We start from the raw sequence: 20534 nt of genomic DNA on the forward strand, positions 1-20534 counted from the left end.
GGGAGGTGCAATCAAAGAACAATGGATAGTAATGAACCTTAACTGAGTCAACTTCCATTCCTTGTTAGCAAAGATTCACCTTTAATCAACTAACAATGTGCCCTTTAAAGAAGATCAAAGAATATCAAACATGCAAAGATTTTAATCACAATTAACCAAAAATCCCAATATTATAAGCATGAACAATTAGCAACTAGACCATCCCCACACCCTTGGCTAAGTGACTACTCACAAATCATGTTAAAAATAATATCAATCACCAAATCAATAACCATCGTCAATAAGATTAATATGAAAAGAAGGAAAATCAAAGTAAACAAGCAAAATTAAATGCAAAAGTAAAGAGAATAAGAAATTGCTTATTAATTAAAGTTGAGGATCTACAAAAGTTTAAACAAGCTTCTTCTTTAAAATCCAAGTTCATCAATGAAGAAATTCACACTTACTCTCTCTACCAAATGAAGACTAATAGTGTTTCTCTCTCTAGATTAAGCTAAAAGTGCAGAAAATTAAAACTAAGTTAATCTAATTACATCAAAACGTTCTAAAATGGGACATATATAGTCCGTACCGAGCCAGCTGAAATAGAGGAGTGGTCCGACCGAACACTGGGTAGGTTCGGCTGGACTACAGGGTAGGTTCGATCGAACCACCCTGATCCTAGTCTGGTCAACTTCTGGGGTTCGACCACTCCTGCAAAATTGCAAAATTGCTTCTTGACTCTGCCTCGACGTTCGGCCCGACCACTGATCAGGTTCGGCCACACCATGGTTCGGCCACACCTTCAGGAGGTTCGGCCGAACCTTTTCTGAATCTTGCTTCCTTCAACTTTCCTTGAACCTGTCTTCCTCCTCTTGAAAACCCCGATGGTTCCAACAAAGCATAAGCATGGAAATCAAAGTAAGGAGTAGGAAAAAGGGCAAAATCTAGGAAAGAAGATGCATAAAGGGAAAGGGAACTAAGTGCAAAGAAAAGGATGTAAACAAGCTGCAAATGTTGGAAAATGACCATCAAAATGAACCTTAATCGTGGCATAAATGCCACTCTTCAATGAAATAATTAGGTTTACCCTAAACCTTTTTAATCTATGTTGGTGAAATATTAATGCACAAATAAATTTATTATTGGCGATCACTTGAATTATAATCAAATTAACCTAAACAACATTATTAATTATCTTATTAAGCGTGATTACAAGTACAAATTCCCTTTAAACATGCATAAAAGGTGATCAAGCAATAACAATAAATATAAATCAACATAATAATAATAATCATCATAATAATAATCATAATAACAACCATAATCATGTTAAAAATAAATCATAATATTAATATCAAGATCCTAGGCATGATACTAACAAGATTATTAACAAACCCTAGCATGTCACTAAACAATAAAGATCAAATCTTTAGCCCTAACTTGATACTAAATAACATTAGGAAAGAAAATAGAAAACATCACAAGAACCTAATTGATATAAGGAACTTATTCTATACCCTAAACATCATACTAAGAAAAGCATGTTAACATGATACTAGGAATAACAACCTAAACATGATTTCTATATCATAATATCAATTGAAAAGTTAAAGCACCTACTTGGATGCCTCATCTCTCTTTTTAATAACAAAATACGTGCGTTAGTAACTTCAAGGAATAAAATAAACAATTAAATTAAATAATTGAAATATAGATTTGGGACCAAACCCTCAGAAATATCAAACCTTTCACGTCTAGGGAGAATACAACTTTGAATTTGGAAGGTGTGTCTAGATCTTGTGAATGCGGAATTTTGTTTGTAAAAAGCTAGTTTAGAAAGAGAGAGAGAATCAAGAAATTCTTGATGAGAGTTGGTGAGAAAAAAACGAAAGTCTAAGGACGATATTTATAATGAAATAGTCCGGATTTGATAAAAAGAATAGAGTTCGAAAAGGAATAAAACACGCCTCTATCGCCAACAACAAGTCCTATCGCTAGGCGCTGAAGAAGGTTTTTTCCATACGTGTTCAATTTTTGATAAAATCAAGTCATAAAAAGTCCGTACGAAGGGTAAAATCGTAATTTCACATAAAACACTTCTTTTATTCCAAATAAAACTCATAAAACTTAATTATCAATCCTAATCTCATTAGGAATCAATCCTAATTGTATTAGGAATGATAATTCATAATAGGCCCTCCTGTAGATCATTGGGCCGCATATAAAGGTGAAACTGGGCCCAGTTTAGTAATTTGGCCATAACTTCCTCATTATTCATCCGAATTGGGCTTTTAATATATCGTTGGAAAGTTATTTTCGAGCCCTATCCAACTACACTATTATTGGACCCTTGTTATGGACCAAAATAAAATGGATTTACTATTTTTCATATAATAGAATAAGTTTTCGAAAACAAAAAGAGAGATTTTTAATAAAAACAAAGCACAACTCTAGACCTTCCACGCTTTCACTTCATTCTATTATGATTCGACGCGAAAGGTATTCGTTACCGGGTTTTGTTTTGGGGAGACACAAATAGGTGTCTACAATGAGTGATGGAGTCCTAACATGTCGTGGAAAAGTGAATAAATTGTTGAGAGAGCATTAGATGCAACAATTTATTCAACCAAGAGTGGCTTGGAGCCATTACCAAAGCGTTGATTACCTTAGGAGATTGAGTGTTAAGACAAGACAAAGCATGCTTTACCACTTTTTGTTTCATTGGATCTTGGAATCGACTTATTCTTGCCAAATGGTGACAAATTTAATGCGTTGATAAGACGTTTAATAAAATTGAAAATTTGCATGAATACCTTTTAATTTTCAAACTTATTATGTTATTTACTTGATAAATGGTTATAATTTGCACTTATATATGTAGAATTCCAAATCAAACTATATTGTTTTCCATAATTGGTAAAGGAAATCTTTGAGAATGGTTCTCAAAGAAAAGTAAAGCATTTCTAAAATACAATTCTCAAAAATGACTTTTATAACAAAGTCCGAAAGGACGGTTGGACATAATGTATTTAAAATACTAGGTAGTTTGATAAAAAATGAAGTATTGGGTTGCAAACTCAAATTGTCAATATTGACAACCAACATTTCTTTTCAATTTATACATAGATGAGTAGGACTCAATGATGTAGTAATTTAAGCGTGAATTAAAGGAAAAGATGGAACTTTATTTTGCGGCGCATTAGATGCTTAATTATGCCTAACAAAGTATAAATGTCAACGACTCTTAAAGAAATGGTTCTTAAAGATTATTAGATAAAGTATGATAAGAAATATAGGAAACGAGGAACAAAGAAAAGGAATGAGATTCCATTTTCACTATAGAATTCATGTTATTGAAGTTAACTTAGCAACTCATTATCTTCACAAAGTATCGAATACTGCTTGAGTATTCCACTTTGAAAGTGACCTCAAACTAATGAAGATAAGGTAAGTTATCGACTTACAAACTTAGAATGAAGCAAGTGGTGCTACATCAGTTGTAAGGTCGTATACTTTGTTTAAAGACCTTTAAGCTAAGCTGGATTAAATAAATGGTTATTGTGTTCCATAATCAGCAATTGATCCATTAACATACGGGAAGACTCAAATTCAAAGTAAAAAGCAGTAGTTGCGAATTTATTTGGATAGCATGGTTATCCAAGCCATGAGTCAAGGCTGCTTGATTATAAACAAAAATTTTCTTAACATGATAAACTGGCAAAAGTCAAAGTCATGGGCATGATTTGCGTTCCGAACATCTTTAGCAATTTCACATTGACAAGAATATACTCAAGGCTCTATTAGATAGGCTCTTGATGGTTGATAAATTCAGAATCGTTCTAAGACAAGAAAGTCTTACTTGTTGAAACCGATAAAGTAAAGAACTATTGTTCTTGGTATAGACAATTGACTCCAAAAGCTAAAGAGGATTCATTTACATCAACATTTCACAAAGAATTTGAAAGAATATGGCTGTGTAGACACCCATTCGTGTCTCCCAAAAACCAAACCCGGTGATGAGTACCTTTCACGTCGAATCATAATCAAATGAAACGCAAGTGTGGAAAGGTTTAGTGTTGCGGAAAGTTTTATTTCTTTTCTCTTATCCCTGTTTTGGAAAACTTTATTTTAAGAAAACAGCCAATCCAGTTTTGTTGGTCCATGATATGAGTTCAATAGTGGTGTAGTTGGATGGTGGCTTGCAAAGACCTTTCCAACGATATATTATAAGCCCAATTCCGATAGATATTGAGGAAGTTATGGCCAATTTACTAAATTGGGCCCGGTTGGAGCTTTATGTACGGCCCAATGATCTAGAGAAGGGCCTAGTGTTTTTTTATCAATCCTAATGCAATTAGGAATGGTGTTGGTCTTCTAGAATCTTCTAGAATATTCTTTTAATTCCTAATTCAATTAGCATTGATAAGTTGACTTTGTTGACTTTTCAGAGTTTTAATCAACATTAAATAGTATTTTCGAAGAAATTATATTATTTTATCTTCCAGTACAGGAATTTATGAGATTTTCGAGAACGCGTTGAAATCCAGTTTGGCGTCCAACCCCAGGCCTTGGCGCCAGACGCTAGCCATTGGCGCCTGGCGCTAGCCCCTGGCGCCAGCTAGCCAGGGTTGGCGCCAACCAGATTTGCGATCTTCAGACTCTGTTTTGTTAATTTTATCTTTTTGGCTGATTTTATCTATAAATAACGTATTAAAACTCCGTTTTCGATAACCAAATTTCATCAATTCTTATTTCAATTCACCAACTCTCATCAAGATTTTCTTGATTATTCTCTCTCTCTCTCTTTTTCTAAACTAGCCTTTTCTCAAATACAAAATTCTGCATTCGCAAGATCTAGATACACCTAGCCATATTCGAAGTTGCCTTCGCCCTAGGCGTGAAAGGTTTAATTTCTAAGGGTTTGGTACCAAATCTCTATTTCAATTATTTAATTTAATTGTTTTGATTATTATTTTCCTTGACGTTACTAACGTGTGTATTTTGTTATTAGAAAGAGGTACGAGGCATCAACGTAAGTGCTTTAATGGTTTTAATTGATATTATGATGTAGAAATCATGTTTATATTGTTATTATGATATTCCTAGTATCATGTCTAGGGTAATTTTAATATTAAACATGATTGTTGTGATGCTTCCTATGCTCTTCCTAATATTTATGAATGCTAGTATCATGTTAGGGTTAAAGATTTGATTTTTATTGCTTTGACATGCTAGGGTTTGTTATTAATCTTGTTAGTATCATGCCTAGGATCTTGCTATTTTTATTATGCTTTAATATTAACATGAACATGATTATGATTATAATTGTTATAGTTTATTATTATTTTGATGATGATGATTATTATTATTATTATTATTATTATTATTATTATTATTATTATTATTATTATGTTATGATTATTTTTATTCTTCATGATTATTATTGATTATGTTGCTTGATACATTATTTATTCTTTATTGCTTGATCACACCTTTCATGCATGTTTAAAGGGAATTTGTACTTGTAATCACGCTTAATAAGATAATTAATAATCTTGTTAGGTTAACTTTGATTACAAATTAAAGTGATCGCCAATAATAGTTTATTTGTGCATTATATTCAAACAACATAGATAAACAGGTTTAGGGTTAATCCTATTGATTGCATGTTAATTAAAAAGCGCACATGAATACGATCAGAATAAAGTAGAGGCCTGTTATTAGGGCAGGTTGAATCTCTTTTAGGTTGGATTTGTACCTTCATCCCCGGACCCTTATTTGATTCATGACCTTATGGAGTTGACGATCTCTTGGATCGTTAAGGGGTGTAACCTTCATCCTATGAGCGGTTTACAAGTTCCTTAAAAACTTGTTAGCGACTCTTTTGCTCTATCTTCTTCCCTTTTGGACGCCACCGTACTTTAGTGTATGATCACAGTGGGGTTCCAGCTAGTGGGATTTAAGGCTTGAAATTATTCCCTACAGTTTTTGGCGACTCCAGTGGGGAGGATTTCTATTTTAATTCCTGAATTTGTTTTGGCAATGATTTAGAATGAGTGGATGAGACTCGAAAAGTTCTAAGTATTTCATGTGCGTAATTTTGATTAAAATTATTGTCATAAGCATAAAAAAGATCTCATTGGAAAGACCATCCGTAATGAGTTAAAAACATAGGATTTTACACGTAGGAAATTTGAGGAATATCTTTCACAACTATGACTGAAATAACACCGCGCGAAACTGGAAAATTTTATCGAGCACATAAAGCTGCTGAGGCATGTGGGAAGTAGCGTCAGGTGCCAGAGCTTGGCGCCAGCATTTTAGTCGTAGCGCCAGACGGCAGTATTGGCGCAAGGCGCTACAGTTAAAAGCTGGCGCCAGTCTCTGTTTGTTGGCGCCAATTTCCCCCAACATAGAGCCAGAAATATGCGTTCTAATTTTGACCGGTTTTTCGTACTGTTTGCTCGATCCTATTTCCTGATTGAATTCTTTTCTCACTTTTATGAAACCCATATGTGTTCTACACATGGACATAACCCTCTGGAAATTCATGCTCTATCTACCTGATTGAACGCTCCGTGCAATAAAGGGTACATCCGAGAATGTTGAATTCACCAAACCATGGAAGCGAGTTTTTTTCTAAAACTCGTGGTGTCCCATCCACTCGCGCCAACCCTTCACGGTTAGGCTTCCGCGCGGTGCATCCGGACAATTAACCATGGATCCTCTATTGACAAAACCATATCCCGAACTTTAGAGAACTAGAGCCATGGTTAGGTTGCAAACTCATTGCATCATATTGTGCCTACTTAACTAATTGTGCATTATTTGTTGTGCATACTCTATGTGATTTTTCCTAACCGTTTGTTTGACTTGTGTTAAGACTGAATAAACTGATTAATGACTAAAGGAATTTGTTTAATTAATTAATTTTAGCTAATAAATAAACATAAAATCGATTCATAGTTCCTTTAAGTCAACCCGGATTTTTATTCCCGTATACTGCACAAACGTCAACTTGTTTTGGTCATATCTGGAGTTCTAGAAAGAAATACAAGTCTTATAACCAATGGATCTGTAGCCCCGAGTGTTTTCTTTAATTTGGCGTTGGTTTCATCCCAATCAGAGTCGCAGATCAAAAGTTATGACTAAAATACCACAGTTTGTCCAGTTTAATGCATATACGTGCAGTCTTAACTTAGTCTTTGATTGAGTCTAGTTACATAGTCTAGCCACATGGTCATGACACGAGTCTTAACATGTCACCTACACTCACTAGTCTTAGCACACACTTTGAGTATGCATCACCATGGCCATGTCTTAGGTTCATACATGAGTCGGTCTTTTCCGTCGTTTAAGTTGGGGGTACATTCTATTCCTAATTCTTCATATTTCTCCATCTAAATCTTCTTTCGCATTCTTCCATCTTTCTTCACTTCCTCCATCAATTGCATGTTGAATAAAGTTTGAGTCAATAATTAAAAATAAGTATCCCCAAATTCCTTTCCCACAGTACTTGGTCAAGGAGAGAAGGGCGATTAATCAAGGACAACCTCTTTATTCAAGTCTCGCTTTTTGATAAACCTGTTCGTCAAAAGAGGAAGGCTAATAAGATAATGGCAACTCAAGAAGAAGTCAATGATCTTAAGAATCAACTGGCTACTTTAACTGAGACACTGAAACTTCTCGCACTTAGGGTCGATGACCCCGTGACGCAACAGCAGATGAACCTCATACAAGAGAGTCTAAGCAAGCTATCTAGTGACTATAAATTTCAGGGCATGAGTTCGCAAGGGGTCTCGCTGGACAAAGAACTTCTTCCGCATAAGTTCAACGCCGCTAACATCCCTAAATTCAAGGAAACAAATAACCCTTACTTCCATCTAAGAGCTTTTGGAACTATAATGAGCATTAAGGGTATCGATAAGAAGGTTTTCCCCTCTCTGTTCCCACTATCTCTCGAAACCGTTTGTCAACAATGGTTCTTTTCTCTCGAGAAAGAAAAAACCTCTTCTTGGGAGACGATCACAAACGCTTTCATAGATAGATATAAGTGCAACATCAAAGACAAAACAGACTACAGACAACTTGAGATGTTAAAACAAAAGGAAAACGAAGGGTTCACTTCTTTCTTCACTAAATGGAGGGAAACTTCTGCTAATATGGTCAAGGCTCCTACCGAAAAAGAATCTGTGAGGATGTTTATCAAGAATCTCGAAGGGAAGTATTCAAAGCACTTAAAGTACCAAAACAACTTTAATACTTTCAAAGATGTCTATAATATAGGCATTGACATTGAAGATGACCTTCTGAAAGATAATAGTGCGAGAGGAAAGAAGAGCGACCATCATTCTTCTTCCTCTAATGAGGTACATGCTACAAATACCTCTAAACCACGAATCCAAAGATCAAAAAGGGTGTTCACTCCACTTGGAATAAGTTATGAAACGGCTTTCGAGAAGTTACATCACAAAGGACTAGTCATGCTCATAGGGCCCATTAATGATCCGGTTCCAGAAGCTAGGCCACCTAAGTGGGACCCTAATAAGCACTGCAAATATCATCAAGGAAAGGGTCACGACACCGAGGAGTGTTGGAAACTCAAAGAAGCTATTCAAGATCTGATCGATGACAATGAAACTTCCGAGATTCTAGCCATCGAAGATAACCAAGCATCCTTTGATCCATCACTTCTTATCACACCCGTAGGAGAGCCTATGATCGAGACAGCTTATATGACCTCTCTCGATGAAGTGGCCATAATTGAGGAGGATGAAAGTAGTTTCTTAGATAATACCAAGGAAGACTCGTCAAGTCTAAAAGAGTAAATTCGAAAACTGCAAGATGTCATTGCCATGGTCTTGAATGTGGTAGAAGGATTAGCAAATCGGGTGATGGCCATCGAACAAAATTCTCGCCAAGAGTTTAATGAAGAACTCAATGCTCCTAAGCCACAGGAAAAACGGACCATTGTAGAATACACACCAATAGGAATGACTTACAATGAAGCTTTTGACTGTCTTCACGATCAAGGTCTCATTCACTCCATTGGTCCCAGTCAAGACCCTCCATCTGAAAACGTTCTCCTAATTGGGATCCAAATTCCTATTGTCGATACCATAAAGGTTGCGGTCACACTACTGAAAAGTGTCTCGCCCTCAAGGATCGTGTTCAAGACTTCATTGATTCAAATCTCCTTCATGTTCCTCCGCGCGACAAGAAGGCCAAGATTAGTAACAATGGTAACAGTGGCTGTAAAGGGAAGAAGAACGACTATCCTTCTTCTTCCGAAAACACCTACTCTAGTCATAGTGTTGGTACTTTCGACCTTAGTGAGATCCTAGCCATGAGTAATCGAAAGCAACCGAAGAGGGAATTTACCCCTATTGGAACTAGCTACGATGATGCTTTCAATCGACTCCATGCCAAGGGAATCATTACTCCCATAGGACCTATTAAAGATCCCCCACTTAAGAAATGATTGCCTAGTTGGAATCCAGACGAACACTGCAAGTACCATCAAGGTAGGGGTCATACTACTAAGAGCTGTTGGAAGCTAAAGGAGGTCATCCAGCATTTGATTGACAATAACAAGCTTCCCATACCTCCAGTTAACAAGAAGAACGAGTGATGATAAAGGAAACAACACAAGACAAGAGGCGAGCTTCAACGACAAGATTTCATGACCTCTTTTTCTATTTCTTTTTCATTTTTTCCTTTCTCCAATAAGTTTATCATAGGCACCTTTTCTTTTCCTTTAGATTATTCTTGTAGTTTTTCTTTCCTTTTTCCCTTTTCAATAAAATGAGCATTTATTTCCTTGCATATGATCATTTCATTACATTGCATTCAAAAAATTCAAAAAAAAAAAAAAAAAAAAAACCATGTCGAATTAAGCACAAGGTATACTAATGATTTGAGGCACCCCTTGTAGCCACATCATATCTCCTTTCGCCCTTCAATTATACAATCCTTTCTTCATAAACCACTTTGAGCCTCGTCTAACGATAGACCCTTCTTTTTTCAACCTACATCTACCTAACCTTGGGATGGGATGGCGTGCAACTTATGCAATTCTAAAGAAAGCTTGAGCAAATTCAAAAGAAAGAAATAGCAAAAAATAAGCAATAATAAAAAAACGAAAACAAGTGTACAAAAGGGTAAGTGTTCCAATGTCTTTGATATGAAAGTATCTTCGATAACAACATGTCTCAGATTGCGTCTCTTATCGAGTGCTCGGTACCGTGCCTGAGAAACATGAATGCCAAATGAGTGATAGACCGCATGATTGGGATTGCCCACACTTATAAAAATAAAATAAACGCCAAAGTAAAAAGAGCTAAAAAAGAATAGAAATTCAAACATGAAAATACAAAGATTCAAAAGCGAGGTTGCACACCTTAGGGGCTTATCTAGGGTCTTGAGCCTTTATCCCCTTCTTCTTCAGCCTTTAGCCTAACCACGTTACAACCCTTAAAAGACCTTTTTGAGGTATACACACACTTGTGCGAGGTTTTGCTAGAGCTACGTTCGGCCTGATTCCTAACGGATACGTAGGCAACCTCACATCGAGGTGCGACCGTAATAAACATGCATTCACACACTTGCACCATGATCATATCAAGGAATCTCCAATGCTCATCCCTTTTCACTTAGAGCTAGACTTAGGGGCTTGGTCCTTACATCATTAGCTTACCTAGCCTAAGAGTCACCATTATTTGGCTCTTCTAACAATATGTTTTTCCACAAACTTAGCTCTTGTGGCCTAGCTTTAGTGTCACTATCACACACTGCACAGATACATGACCAAATTTACTTCCCTTTAGGAACCCTTTGTCATGAAATCTTAACACAACATTGAAGCATACTTTATCATATCAACATCACCCATAATTGTCATTGCATCACGAAGTATGAAGTGCTTAGCATCCGTGCCTAAGATACCCAAATACTTTCATCATTGAGTCAACCATTGAGATAGCCTAGGATGGATTAATCCTTGCACCTTGAGAGATAGTATCAAATGACATTTGACTAAGCTCATTCAACATGCATCTTCAAACTTCGCTTCCTTTTTTTTCAGGGAGAAAGTCGGTACCCTCCACAAAAATGACGGAAAATTTTTGCTTTTTGCATTTTCAAGTCGCACGATCACATTACAATGCACACACGGGTCACGAGTCACATGTGTCATGTCACTTTGAGACAAGTCAACCTCGAGTCAGTCAAACATATCGAGTCAAGTTTATACCTTGAGTCGTGTCAAGTCGATGAGTCAAGCTACATTAAGCCTTAGGTCAACCCTAAGATAATTAAAGAAATTTCCAAAGTTCTATAGTCAAAAATAAATACAGGTGTAGCAGAACAGGGAAGACCCTATCACAGCGTTCGGCGACAGAATCAATTCTTGGCGCCAGAAATATCTCAACAACAACAGAGCTCGAAGCCAGAAAGGTGATTTCGACTTCATACAATAATTTTGGGTTCCTTAGTGCGCCAATTAGCCCCTATAAGCAATTTGACATGATTAAGTGGTCAGTTTGATTACAATCACAATAAGTGGTCGACCTGATGAAAGATCGTCCCGCTTTGCTTAAAGCGCCTAAGATATGGCTCATTACGGAAACACCGACATACTGGTTTTAGCAAAAGAAAAGTTCAGGCGAGCTTTAGAGATCGACAAACGTTGGTCTTCGAAAATTTTTCTTCAGAACATTATCGCAACAAACATTCAAGCACCGAAGCTCTATTGTTCAGAGACGCGTTAACATTTCCATCAGAAGCTCTTTTGCTCCAGAGACGCGTGGGCATATCATCAAAGCTCTTTTATTCAGAGACGCGTGGACATTTCATTCAAGCTCTTTTGTTCAGAGACGTGTGGACATTTCCTATTTTGAAGCTCTTTTGTTCAGAGAGGCGTGGACATTTCCTATTTTCAAGCTCTATTGTTCAGAGACGTGTGGACAATCCTTTTCAAGCTCTTTTGCTCCAGAGACGCGTGGGCATATCAATCAAGATTTTTTGTTCAGAGACGTGTGGACAATCCTTTTCAAGCTCTTTTGTTCAGAGACGCGTGGGCATATCAATCAAACTCTTCGTTCAGAGACGCGTGGGCATTCTATTATTAAGAAGCTCTTTGATCAGAGACGCGTGAACATATCAAAAAGAAGCTCTTTGTTCAGAGACGAGTGAACATCAAAACAGCAAGGTGACATTCCCTAGATTGTGGAGAGTTGTCACAAACAACTGAGGATTGTTTCAAGAGAAGAAATCTTTGACGGTGTTCCCTTGGATGTGGAATATTATCAAAGCGGAGGAGGATCGTTTCAGGCGAAGCAATCTTCTAAATTGGAAGCAGTTACGGGTGTAACGGTTTTCAAGCGGGATGACATTCTCTAGCTTGTAGGAGGTGGTCAAAACAATCGGTTACTCTCAGAGACGTGTGCTTGACGGTGCAAGATACGCGTTTCTTAACTCTTTTATCTGTTTAACTAACGCTAGTTTGTAGGTATCGGCGTTACAAGAGTGATTTAGGATCGCAGAACGTTCTGAATCATTCTCCGTCCTTATCGATACTTTGACTTTTGTTTTCGAAACTTGCGTTTCTCCAAACTCATTCAAAGTGGGGGCTTATGTAGACACCCATTTGTGTCTCCCAAAAATCAAACCCGGTGATGAGTACCTTTCACGTCGAATCATAATCGAATGAAACGAAAGTGTGGAAAGATCTAGTGTTGCGGAAAGTTTTATTTCTTTTCTCTTCTCCCTGTTTTGGAAAACTTTATTTTAAGAAAACAGCCAATCCAGTTTGGTTGGTCCATCATATGGGTCCAATAGTGGTGTAGGTGGATGGGGCATGCAAAGACCTTTCCAACGATATATTATAAGCCCAATTCCGATGAATATTGAGGAAGTTATGGCCAATTTACTAAACTGGGCCCGGTTTGAGCTTTATGTACGGCCCAATGATCTAGGGGAGGGCCAAATATGATTTATCATTCCTAATGCAATTAGGAATGGTTTTGGTTTTCTAGAATCTTCTAGAAGGTTCTTTTCATTCCTAATTCAATTAGCATTGATAAGTTGACTTTGTTGACTTTTCAGAGTTTTAATCAACATTAAATAGTATTTTCTAAGAAATTATATTATTTTATCTTCCAGTACAGGAATTTATGAGATTTTCGAGAACGCGTTGCAATCCAGTTTGGCGTCCAACCCCAGGCCTTGGCGCCTGGAACCAGGCTGGGTGCCAGGCGCTAGCCATTGGCGCCTGGCGCTAGCCACTTGTGCCTAGCGCCAGCTAGCCAGGGTTGGCGCCAATCCTGCTTTGCGATCTTCAGACTCTGTTTTGTTAATTTTATCTTTTTGGCTGATTTTATCTATAAATAACGTATTAAAACTCCGTTTTCGATAACCAAATATCATCAATTCTTATTTCAATTCACCAACTCTCATCAAGATTTTCTTGATTATTCTCTCTCTCTCTCTTTTTTTAAACTAGCCTTTTCTCAAATACAAAATTTCGCATTCGCAACATCTAGATACACCTAGCCATATTCGAAGTTGCCTTCGCCCTAGGCGTGAAAGGTTTAATGTCTGAGGGTTTGGTCCCAAATCTCTATTTCAATTATTTAATTTAATTGTTTTGATTATTATTTTCCTTGGCGTTACTAACGTGTGTATTTTGTTATGAGAAAGAGGTACGAGGCATCAAAGTAAGTGCTTTAATGGTTTTAATTGATATTATGATGTAGAAATCATGTTTATATTGTTATTATGATATTCCTAGTATCATGTCTAGGGTAATTTTAATATTAAACATGATTGTTGTGATGCTTCCTATGCTCTTCCTAATATTTATAATTGCTAGTATCATGTTAGGGTTAAAGATTTGATTTTTATTGCTTAGTGACATGCTAGGGTTTGTTATTAATCTTGTTAGTATCATGCCTAGGATCTTGCTATTTTTATTATGCTTTAATATTAACATGAACATGATTATGATTATAATTGTTATAGTTTATTATTATTTTGATGATGATTATTATTATTATTATTATTATTATTATTATTTATTATTATTATTATTATTATTATTATTATTATTATGTTATGATTATTTTTATTCTTCATGATTATTATTGATTATGTTGCTTGATACATTATTTATTCTTTATTGCTTGATCACACCTTTCATGCATGTTTAAAGGGAATTTGTACTTGTAATCACGCTTAATAAGATAATTAATAATCTTGTTAGGTTAACTTTGATTATAAATTCAAGTGATCGCCAACAGTAGTTTATTTGTGCATTATATTCAACCAACATAGATAAACAGGTTTAGGGTTAATCCTATTGATTACATGTTAATTAAAAAGCGCACATGAATACGATCAGAATAAAGTATAGGCATATTATTAGGGCAGGTTCAATCTCTTTTAGGTTGGATTTGTACCTTCATCCCCGGACCCTTATTTGGTTCATGACCTTATGGAGTTGACGATCTCTTGGAACGTTAAGGGGTGTAACCTTCATCCTATGAACGGTTTACAAGTTCCTTAAAAACTTGTTGGCGACTCTTTTGCTCTATCTTCTTCCCTTTTGGACGCCACCGTACTTTAGTGTATGATCACAGTGGGGTCGAGCTAGTGGGATTTAAGGCTTGAAATTATTCCTTAAAGGCTGTATTAATCAAATATGAACAAACTTGACCTTGAATAGTTCAAGAGTTCAATGAAGTACATAATCGATTTGGCAAAATATCAAAACGTCTAGATTAGATCGAGCGATGTTTGCTTGAGCCAAGTGTCACCATCACAAAGTTATGAAATTGAAATTTTCATAAATAACTTCAAAAAGAACATAGTGTGTCTTCACGGAGACCTCGATGCCATTTAAAAAATGACTCGAACAATTATGGATCACATCCCTTCTTATAAAGTTCTTAACATTTGCACAAAGGACTAATGTTACACTAAACAAAATGTCAAAGCTAAGAAAGGACACCATATTAGGTTATGCATAGAATTAACTTCTAAATGTTTTTTCATGTATATTTCTAAAACTTTTAGCCACGGTGCGAGTACACTGGCTCAGTGGGAGCTAAGTGACTCAGTGGGAGCTCACCGGCTTAGCAAGAGCTAGGTGGTTGAGTGGGAGCTTAATGGATCATTAAAGGTTAAGATAGCTCAAGTGGGAGCTAACTGTTTGTTTTACAACGAACTTTTACCCAAAGACAATATACATGTCTCTTTGTAAGCATTCAAGTGAGACCACCGGCATTACCTCCACAACCTAATTGAGAACATTGTGTTTGTTGCTCTAAGTGGTGTCTTTCTGGAAGTAACACATTCCGAAAATGACAAGTGGGAGGAAAATGAACTCAATGACGATCGAGCTTAGCAACAAACTAGAACTGAGAATCTCAGAAGACCTGAAAAGGGCTTCCTGAGGACACTTGATCAAGAATACTCAAAAGGACTTTACAAGTGCCTTAAAAGAGAATTCATTTCTCACAAAACTTTTTGAAATTTAGATTAAGATCAAGATAATTAAAGGGCTTTGAAAGCGCCTTGAAACTCAGTGTTTAATGCAATAACCCCGTATAAGTATAAAATTCACCAAAGGCTTGAATTGAATCCTATGAATTTGCTATTAAGTAAGAAATAAACCTAAGACTTACAAGCATACTATTTACTATTAAATAGTAAGGGAATAATTTCTTGTAAAATAGCTAAGAAAAATCCAAATTCCGAATAATGGTTAGAGGCCATAAAAATCCGAAATAGACTCCATGTTTAAAAATCATGTTGTGAAACTTGATTAATTTGCATAAAGGGCGAAAGACCCATCGATTGCAAAAAAGTTTTCAAGGAGAAAACTAACAAATATTGAAATGTATATGCATACATAGCTAGATTTGTTGAAAAGGATACTATTAAATTCACGGAGTTGATTTTACTAAAAACCTACTCACCAATCGGAATGGTCAAGTATTTTCGTGATTGTTCAAGCAAAATTGCACACATGAAATACGACAAAATAGATACCAAAACCGCCTACCTAAAATAGGATTTTTGAAGTGACTATGAAAATAATCAAAGGGTTTTGAAAATCAAAATAAATTCTAGATTTGAAAGCAAGCTCAAGGAAAAAGTCATGGGATCTAAGGAAGCATTGCATATAGGAATTGGAACATGTTTTCTCATGAAGTTAAAAAGAGGATTGAATTATGGAGAAACACATAAATTCTTATGAATAAGAAGTTTAGTGGGAGAAAAAGTAAATTATATAAAGGTCCAACAAAAAGTTTACGAACTCTATTGTGAAATAATTGTCAAATACTAAATGCTTAGATTTTAAAGTATATTCAACAATGGACCAAACAAAAGACGATACTTAGTACGTATTGAGTATTAAGATATATTGTATAGACTTACAAAAATGTTTGAACGTGTAAAGGAATTTACCGTGCTAAATATGAATTGAAGGACTTTGAAAGACTTTCGACCCGTATGTATAAAACTAAGTAAATGTTTGAACTAAGTATAAGCTAGGAAAAATACTAAGTCACACAAGAAAGACTCTAGTAAGAGAGTTTCAAATGTATCACATAGCGAACAATTAAAGCAATACTCAATGAAACTGAATGAGCTAAAATGTCACATGGATGGAATAAGATTGAGTATTAAATTGAGGTTTTACTTTCGTTGACTTTCTCTCTTCTCTCTCTTCTCCATGGTTCTTTATTTTTGATCAGTTTTCTTCATCAATTTTGGATTTCAATGGCTAAGAAGAAGAAGCAGAATACTTCTACACCTCAAGTAGTATAACAGAAGAACACTCATGAAGCTTTTGACACGATTTTGCAGAATTTGAGAAATTCAGGTACTTCGTTTGTTCCTAGTCCGATTCAAGAGGTGGATGAACTGGTTACTCCGGCGCTGGCGTTAGTGCACCTTGAATGTGGAGCTATTCCTAGAAGAAATGCTGAGACCATTGCTCTGTTTGCTGAAGCTACTGTCAGGCCAGATTCGAGAATTTTTAATGGAACAGTACCTAGGGTTTCTAGGTGTACTGTTCCATTGGTTGCTGGAGGATCTGAGGAGCTATCTGAGCCGATAATTCCACCTCCCCATCCTACACCTTCCCTGGAGCAGAATGCGCATAAAAATTATGAGGATCGGGTTGTTCCTTTCTCGGGAAATTTGGCTGCCAAAGGAGCTTCTCTGTCCTTTGTTGCTCCGAAAGTTCAGGATGGGAAGAAAGTTTTTGTTCTACAAGAATCCGAGCTTGATGCAGGTAATAAAAAGTGGTTTAATGCTTTAGTTTTCTATTTGGTTGGATTTTACCCTACTATTGCTGCTGTTCTTTGATTTTTTGCCTAATAATGGAGTGATATGCAGAAACAAGATGTTTATTGGCATGATAATGGGTACTTTATCATTAATCTGTAATCTAGTGATGATAAAGATACTATACTCTATTCTGGTCCTCGTATGTTCCTTGGAAAACCAGCAATAGTTAAGCCTTGGTGTCCTAAATTTGATTTTTATGCTGAAATTCTGAGAATTGTTCCTCTCTAGGTTAAGTTTCCTAATCTCCCACTTAATGTTGTGGATCTGACACTCTTAGCCGTATTGGTAGTTTGCTTGGAGTGCGAATTTGTGCTGATGAATGTACTACTAGACAACTTAGAGTGTCTTTTGCTAGGGTCCTAATTGAAATTGATGTTACAAAGCCTATGCCTAACTCTGTTTTGGTTGAGAGTCCTTCAAAGGAACTATTGGAGCTCAAGGTAGTGTATGAGTGGACTCCACGTTTCTGTTCTAAGTGCAACAAGGTTGGTCATGATTGCTCTACTAAACCTGTTCCTGCTAAGCCTAAGCAGGTTCATAAGCAACCAGCTCTTGTTGCTCCTAAGCAAAAGCAGGCCTGGGTTCCTAAGCCTAGCCAAGCTGCTGCTCCTGTTGTTGATGTTGGTGCTTCTGTTCATGGGCAATCTGTCATTACTCCACAGGTTCATATTTCTCAAAATTCAGATGAGGGGTGGAGAATAGTTGGAAGGAAGACAAAAAGCCAGCAAACAAGAGTTCATACTCCTGCCTCTACCTCTAATGCTTTTATGGCTTTATTTGCAAATGAAATGGATGGTGCAGGTGGTTTCACTATAAATCCAAGCGAGGGTGAGGTTAATCCCCCTTTGGTGTCATGATTTACTCTATCTAGAATGTCAGGGGCCTGAATGACCCTGACAAAGTTGCCTCTGTTAAGAGGTAACTTCATTCTCATTCAGTTGATGTTATTGGTCTTCTTGAAACAAAAATCAAATTAAAAAATGTTCTCACTTATCAGAGAAAGTTTGGCTCTTCTTGGCTTTGGATGTGCAATTATGATCATTCTCCCAAAGGTAGAATTTCGCTTGGTTGGAATGCAGATAGAGTAACTTTTAATGTCTTGAAGATTCAGGAACATTTCATTCATTGTAGTGTCTCTTCTAAGGATCTTTCTACTCAAATTCATCTCATTGTTGTTTATAGGCGTCACTCCATTCATGAAAGGCTTCCTACGTGGGAAGGAATTCGGAGCATCTCTATTCAGCATTCTCCTTGGTTTTGTGCTAGTGACTTTAACTTTGTTCTTCATACTTTAGGTAGGCTTCATGGTATTGATGTTACTAATTATGAGACTAGAGATTTTCAGAGTTTGGTTGATTATTTGGACCTCACTGAGGTCAAGAGCAAAGGATCCTTCTACTCTTGATCAAATAAGGCTCACACTGGTCCTAGATTTCTTTCTAGGATTGATAGAGTCTTTGGTAACCAAGATTGGATGGCCTCTCATGGGCATGTTGAGACTATCTATCTCCCCCCCTCTTTATCTGATCATAGTCCAATTCTGTTGGATGTTTGTTTTGCTCCTGCTGGGAGAGGTAAACCTTTTAGGTTTCTATACTGTATTGCTGATCACCCTGATTTCCTTGATACTGTTTCTCAGGCTTGGGGTTCTGGTAGTTCTGTTTAGCAGGAGCTTAATTCTGTGAAGTCTAGTATCAAGTCTCTTAATAGCAAGCAGTTTGGCAACATTAAGGAAAAGATTGATCAAGCTAATGTTGAGCTTGCTGGAATTCAGAACTTAATGGCTCAGAATCCTGATGATTTGGATCTGTATGCTAAAGAATCTGATGCTATTAAGGTTGTCAAACACTGGAATGATATTCAGGAAAGCATCTTCAAACAAAAATCTAGGATCAACTAGATTAAGCATGGAGATGGCAATTCTCATTATTTCTTCTCTGTGATGAATAATAGACAAGAAGAAATAGAATTGACTCCATCTTTGACTCTAACCAGGTTCTGCTTAAGGATCCGGATGTTATTTCTCATGAAATTATCTCCTTCTATAAGTCTCTATTAGGGACTCATGCTCCTTGGCTTCCTGCAGTTGACCTTGTTACTATGAGGAGGGGTAAATATCTTAGCTCTGTTGCTTAGAGCTATCTCATTCGGCCTGTTTCTCATGTTGAAATTGATGCTGCCCTTAAGGGAATTGATAAAACTAAAGCTCCTAGTATTGATGGCTTGAACTCCTTCTTGTTTAAGAGAGCTTGGCATATTGTGAAAGATGATATTTATGCTAGTGTTATTGATTTCTTCACTAAAGGGACCTTGCCTACGCAATGGAATTGCACAACTATCACTCTTGTTCCTAAAATCCCTAATGGATTTTAGACCTATAGCTTGTTGCACTGTGGTTTATAACCTTATTTCTAAGGTCATAACTGCTAGACTAGCTGCTATCATTGGTGAGGTGATTGATGATGCTCAAGTAGGTTTCATTCCAGACAAGCACATTGGTGACAATATCCTTCTTGCAACTGAATTGATCAAAGGCTATGATCACAAATTTATTTCACCTAGATGCATGGTTAAGGTGGATTTGAAGAAAGCCTATGATTCAGTTGAGTGGGGATTCTTGATCACTATTATGTAGAAGCTTGGTTTTCTTCAGAGATTTGTTAGCTGGATCTAGACTTGTCTTACTTCTGTCTCTTATTCTATTCTTATTAATGGTTTTCCTGCCCCTCCTTTTGAATCTAAGAAAGGTTTAAGACAAGGTGACCCTATGTCTCCCTTTCTTTTTGCCATTGGTATGGAATACCTCTCCAGATGCCTTGATGAGCTTAGGTTAACTCTTGATTTTAACTTTCATCCTAGATGTGAAAAGTTAAACCTAACTCACATGATGTTCGTTGATGATCTATTGATATTTTCTAGAGCGGATAGTGTTTCTGTTAAGCTTCTCTTCCAAGCCTTCTTCAAATTCTCGAGTGCTTCCGGGCTTTCTGCTAATCTTGATAAAAGTGAAGTCTATTTTGGAGGAGTTTCTGTTGATGTTCAGACAGAGTTGAGGGAGCTTCTTGGTGTTTCTCAAGGTACTATTCCTTTTAGGTATCTTGAGGTCCCTCTCTCTTCCAAGAAGCTTACTATTTCTCAGTGTAGGCCATTGGTGGAGAAGGTGACTGCTAGAATCCAAGGGTGGATGGCCAAAC

At 36.7% G+C, this 20534-nt stretch overlaps 1 protein-coding gene across 1 annotated transcript; it reads left to right on the plus strand.

The window, feature by feature from the left end:
- The first annotated feature begins 17382 nt into the window (after positions 1–17382).
- LOC110715207 lies at positions 17383–19476 on the plus strand. The gene is made up of 5 exons (XM_021893776.1): positions 17383–17417; positions 17618–18141; positions 18279–18715; positions 19010–19177; positions 19294–19476. Exons 1-5 carry the CDS (start codon positions 17383–17385, stop codon positions 19474–19476), a joined length of 1347 nt encoding a protein of 448 aa, XP_021749468.1.
- Positions 19477–20534: the final 1058 nt, after the last annotated feature.

Source organism: Chenopodium quinoa, unplaced genomic scaffold, assembly GCF_001683475.1.
Source record: "Chenopodium quinoa cultivar QQ74 unplaced genomic scaffold, ASM168347v1, whole genome shotgun sequence".
In the NCBI taxonomy this organism is placed as follows: Eukaryota; Viridiplantae; Streptophyta; class Magnoliopsida; order Caryophyllales; family Amaranthaceae; genus Chenopodium; species Chenopodium quinoa.

What these genes read in the sequence shown, in the direction of transcription:
- LOC110715207 (XM_021893776.1), top strand. Translation starts at nt 17,383, where the DNA reads ATGCAGAAACAAGATGTTTATTGGCATGATAATGG. An exon ending in AAATGAAATGGATGGTGCAG is followed by an intron (nt 18,142 to 18,278) that starts GTGGTTTCACTA and finishes ATTCTCATTCAG; the next exon opens with TTGATGTTATTGGTCTTCTT. An exon ending in ATTATTTGGACCTCACTGAG is followed by an intron (nt 18,716 to 19,009) that starts GTCAAGAGCAAA and finishes TCTGTTTAGCAG; the next exon opens with GAGCTTAATTCTGTGAAGTC.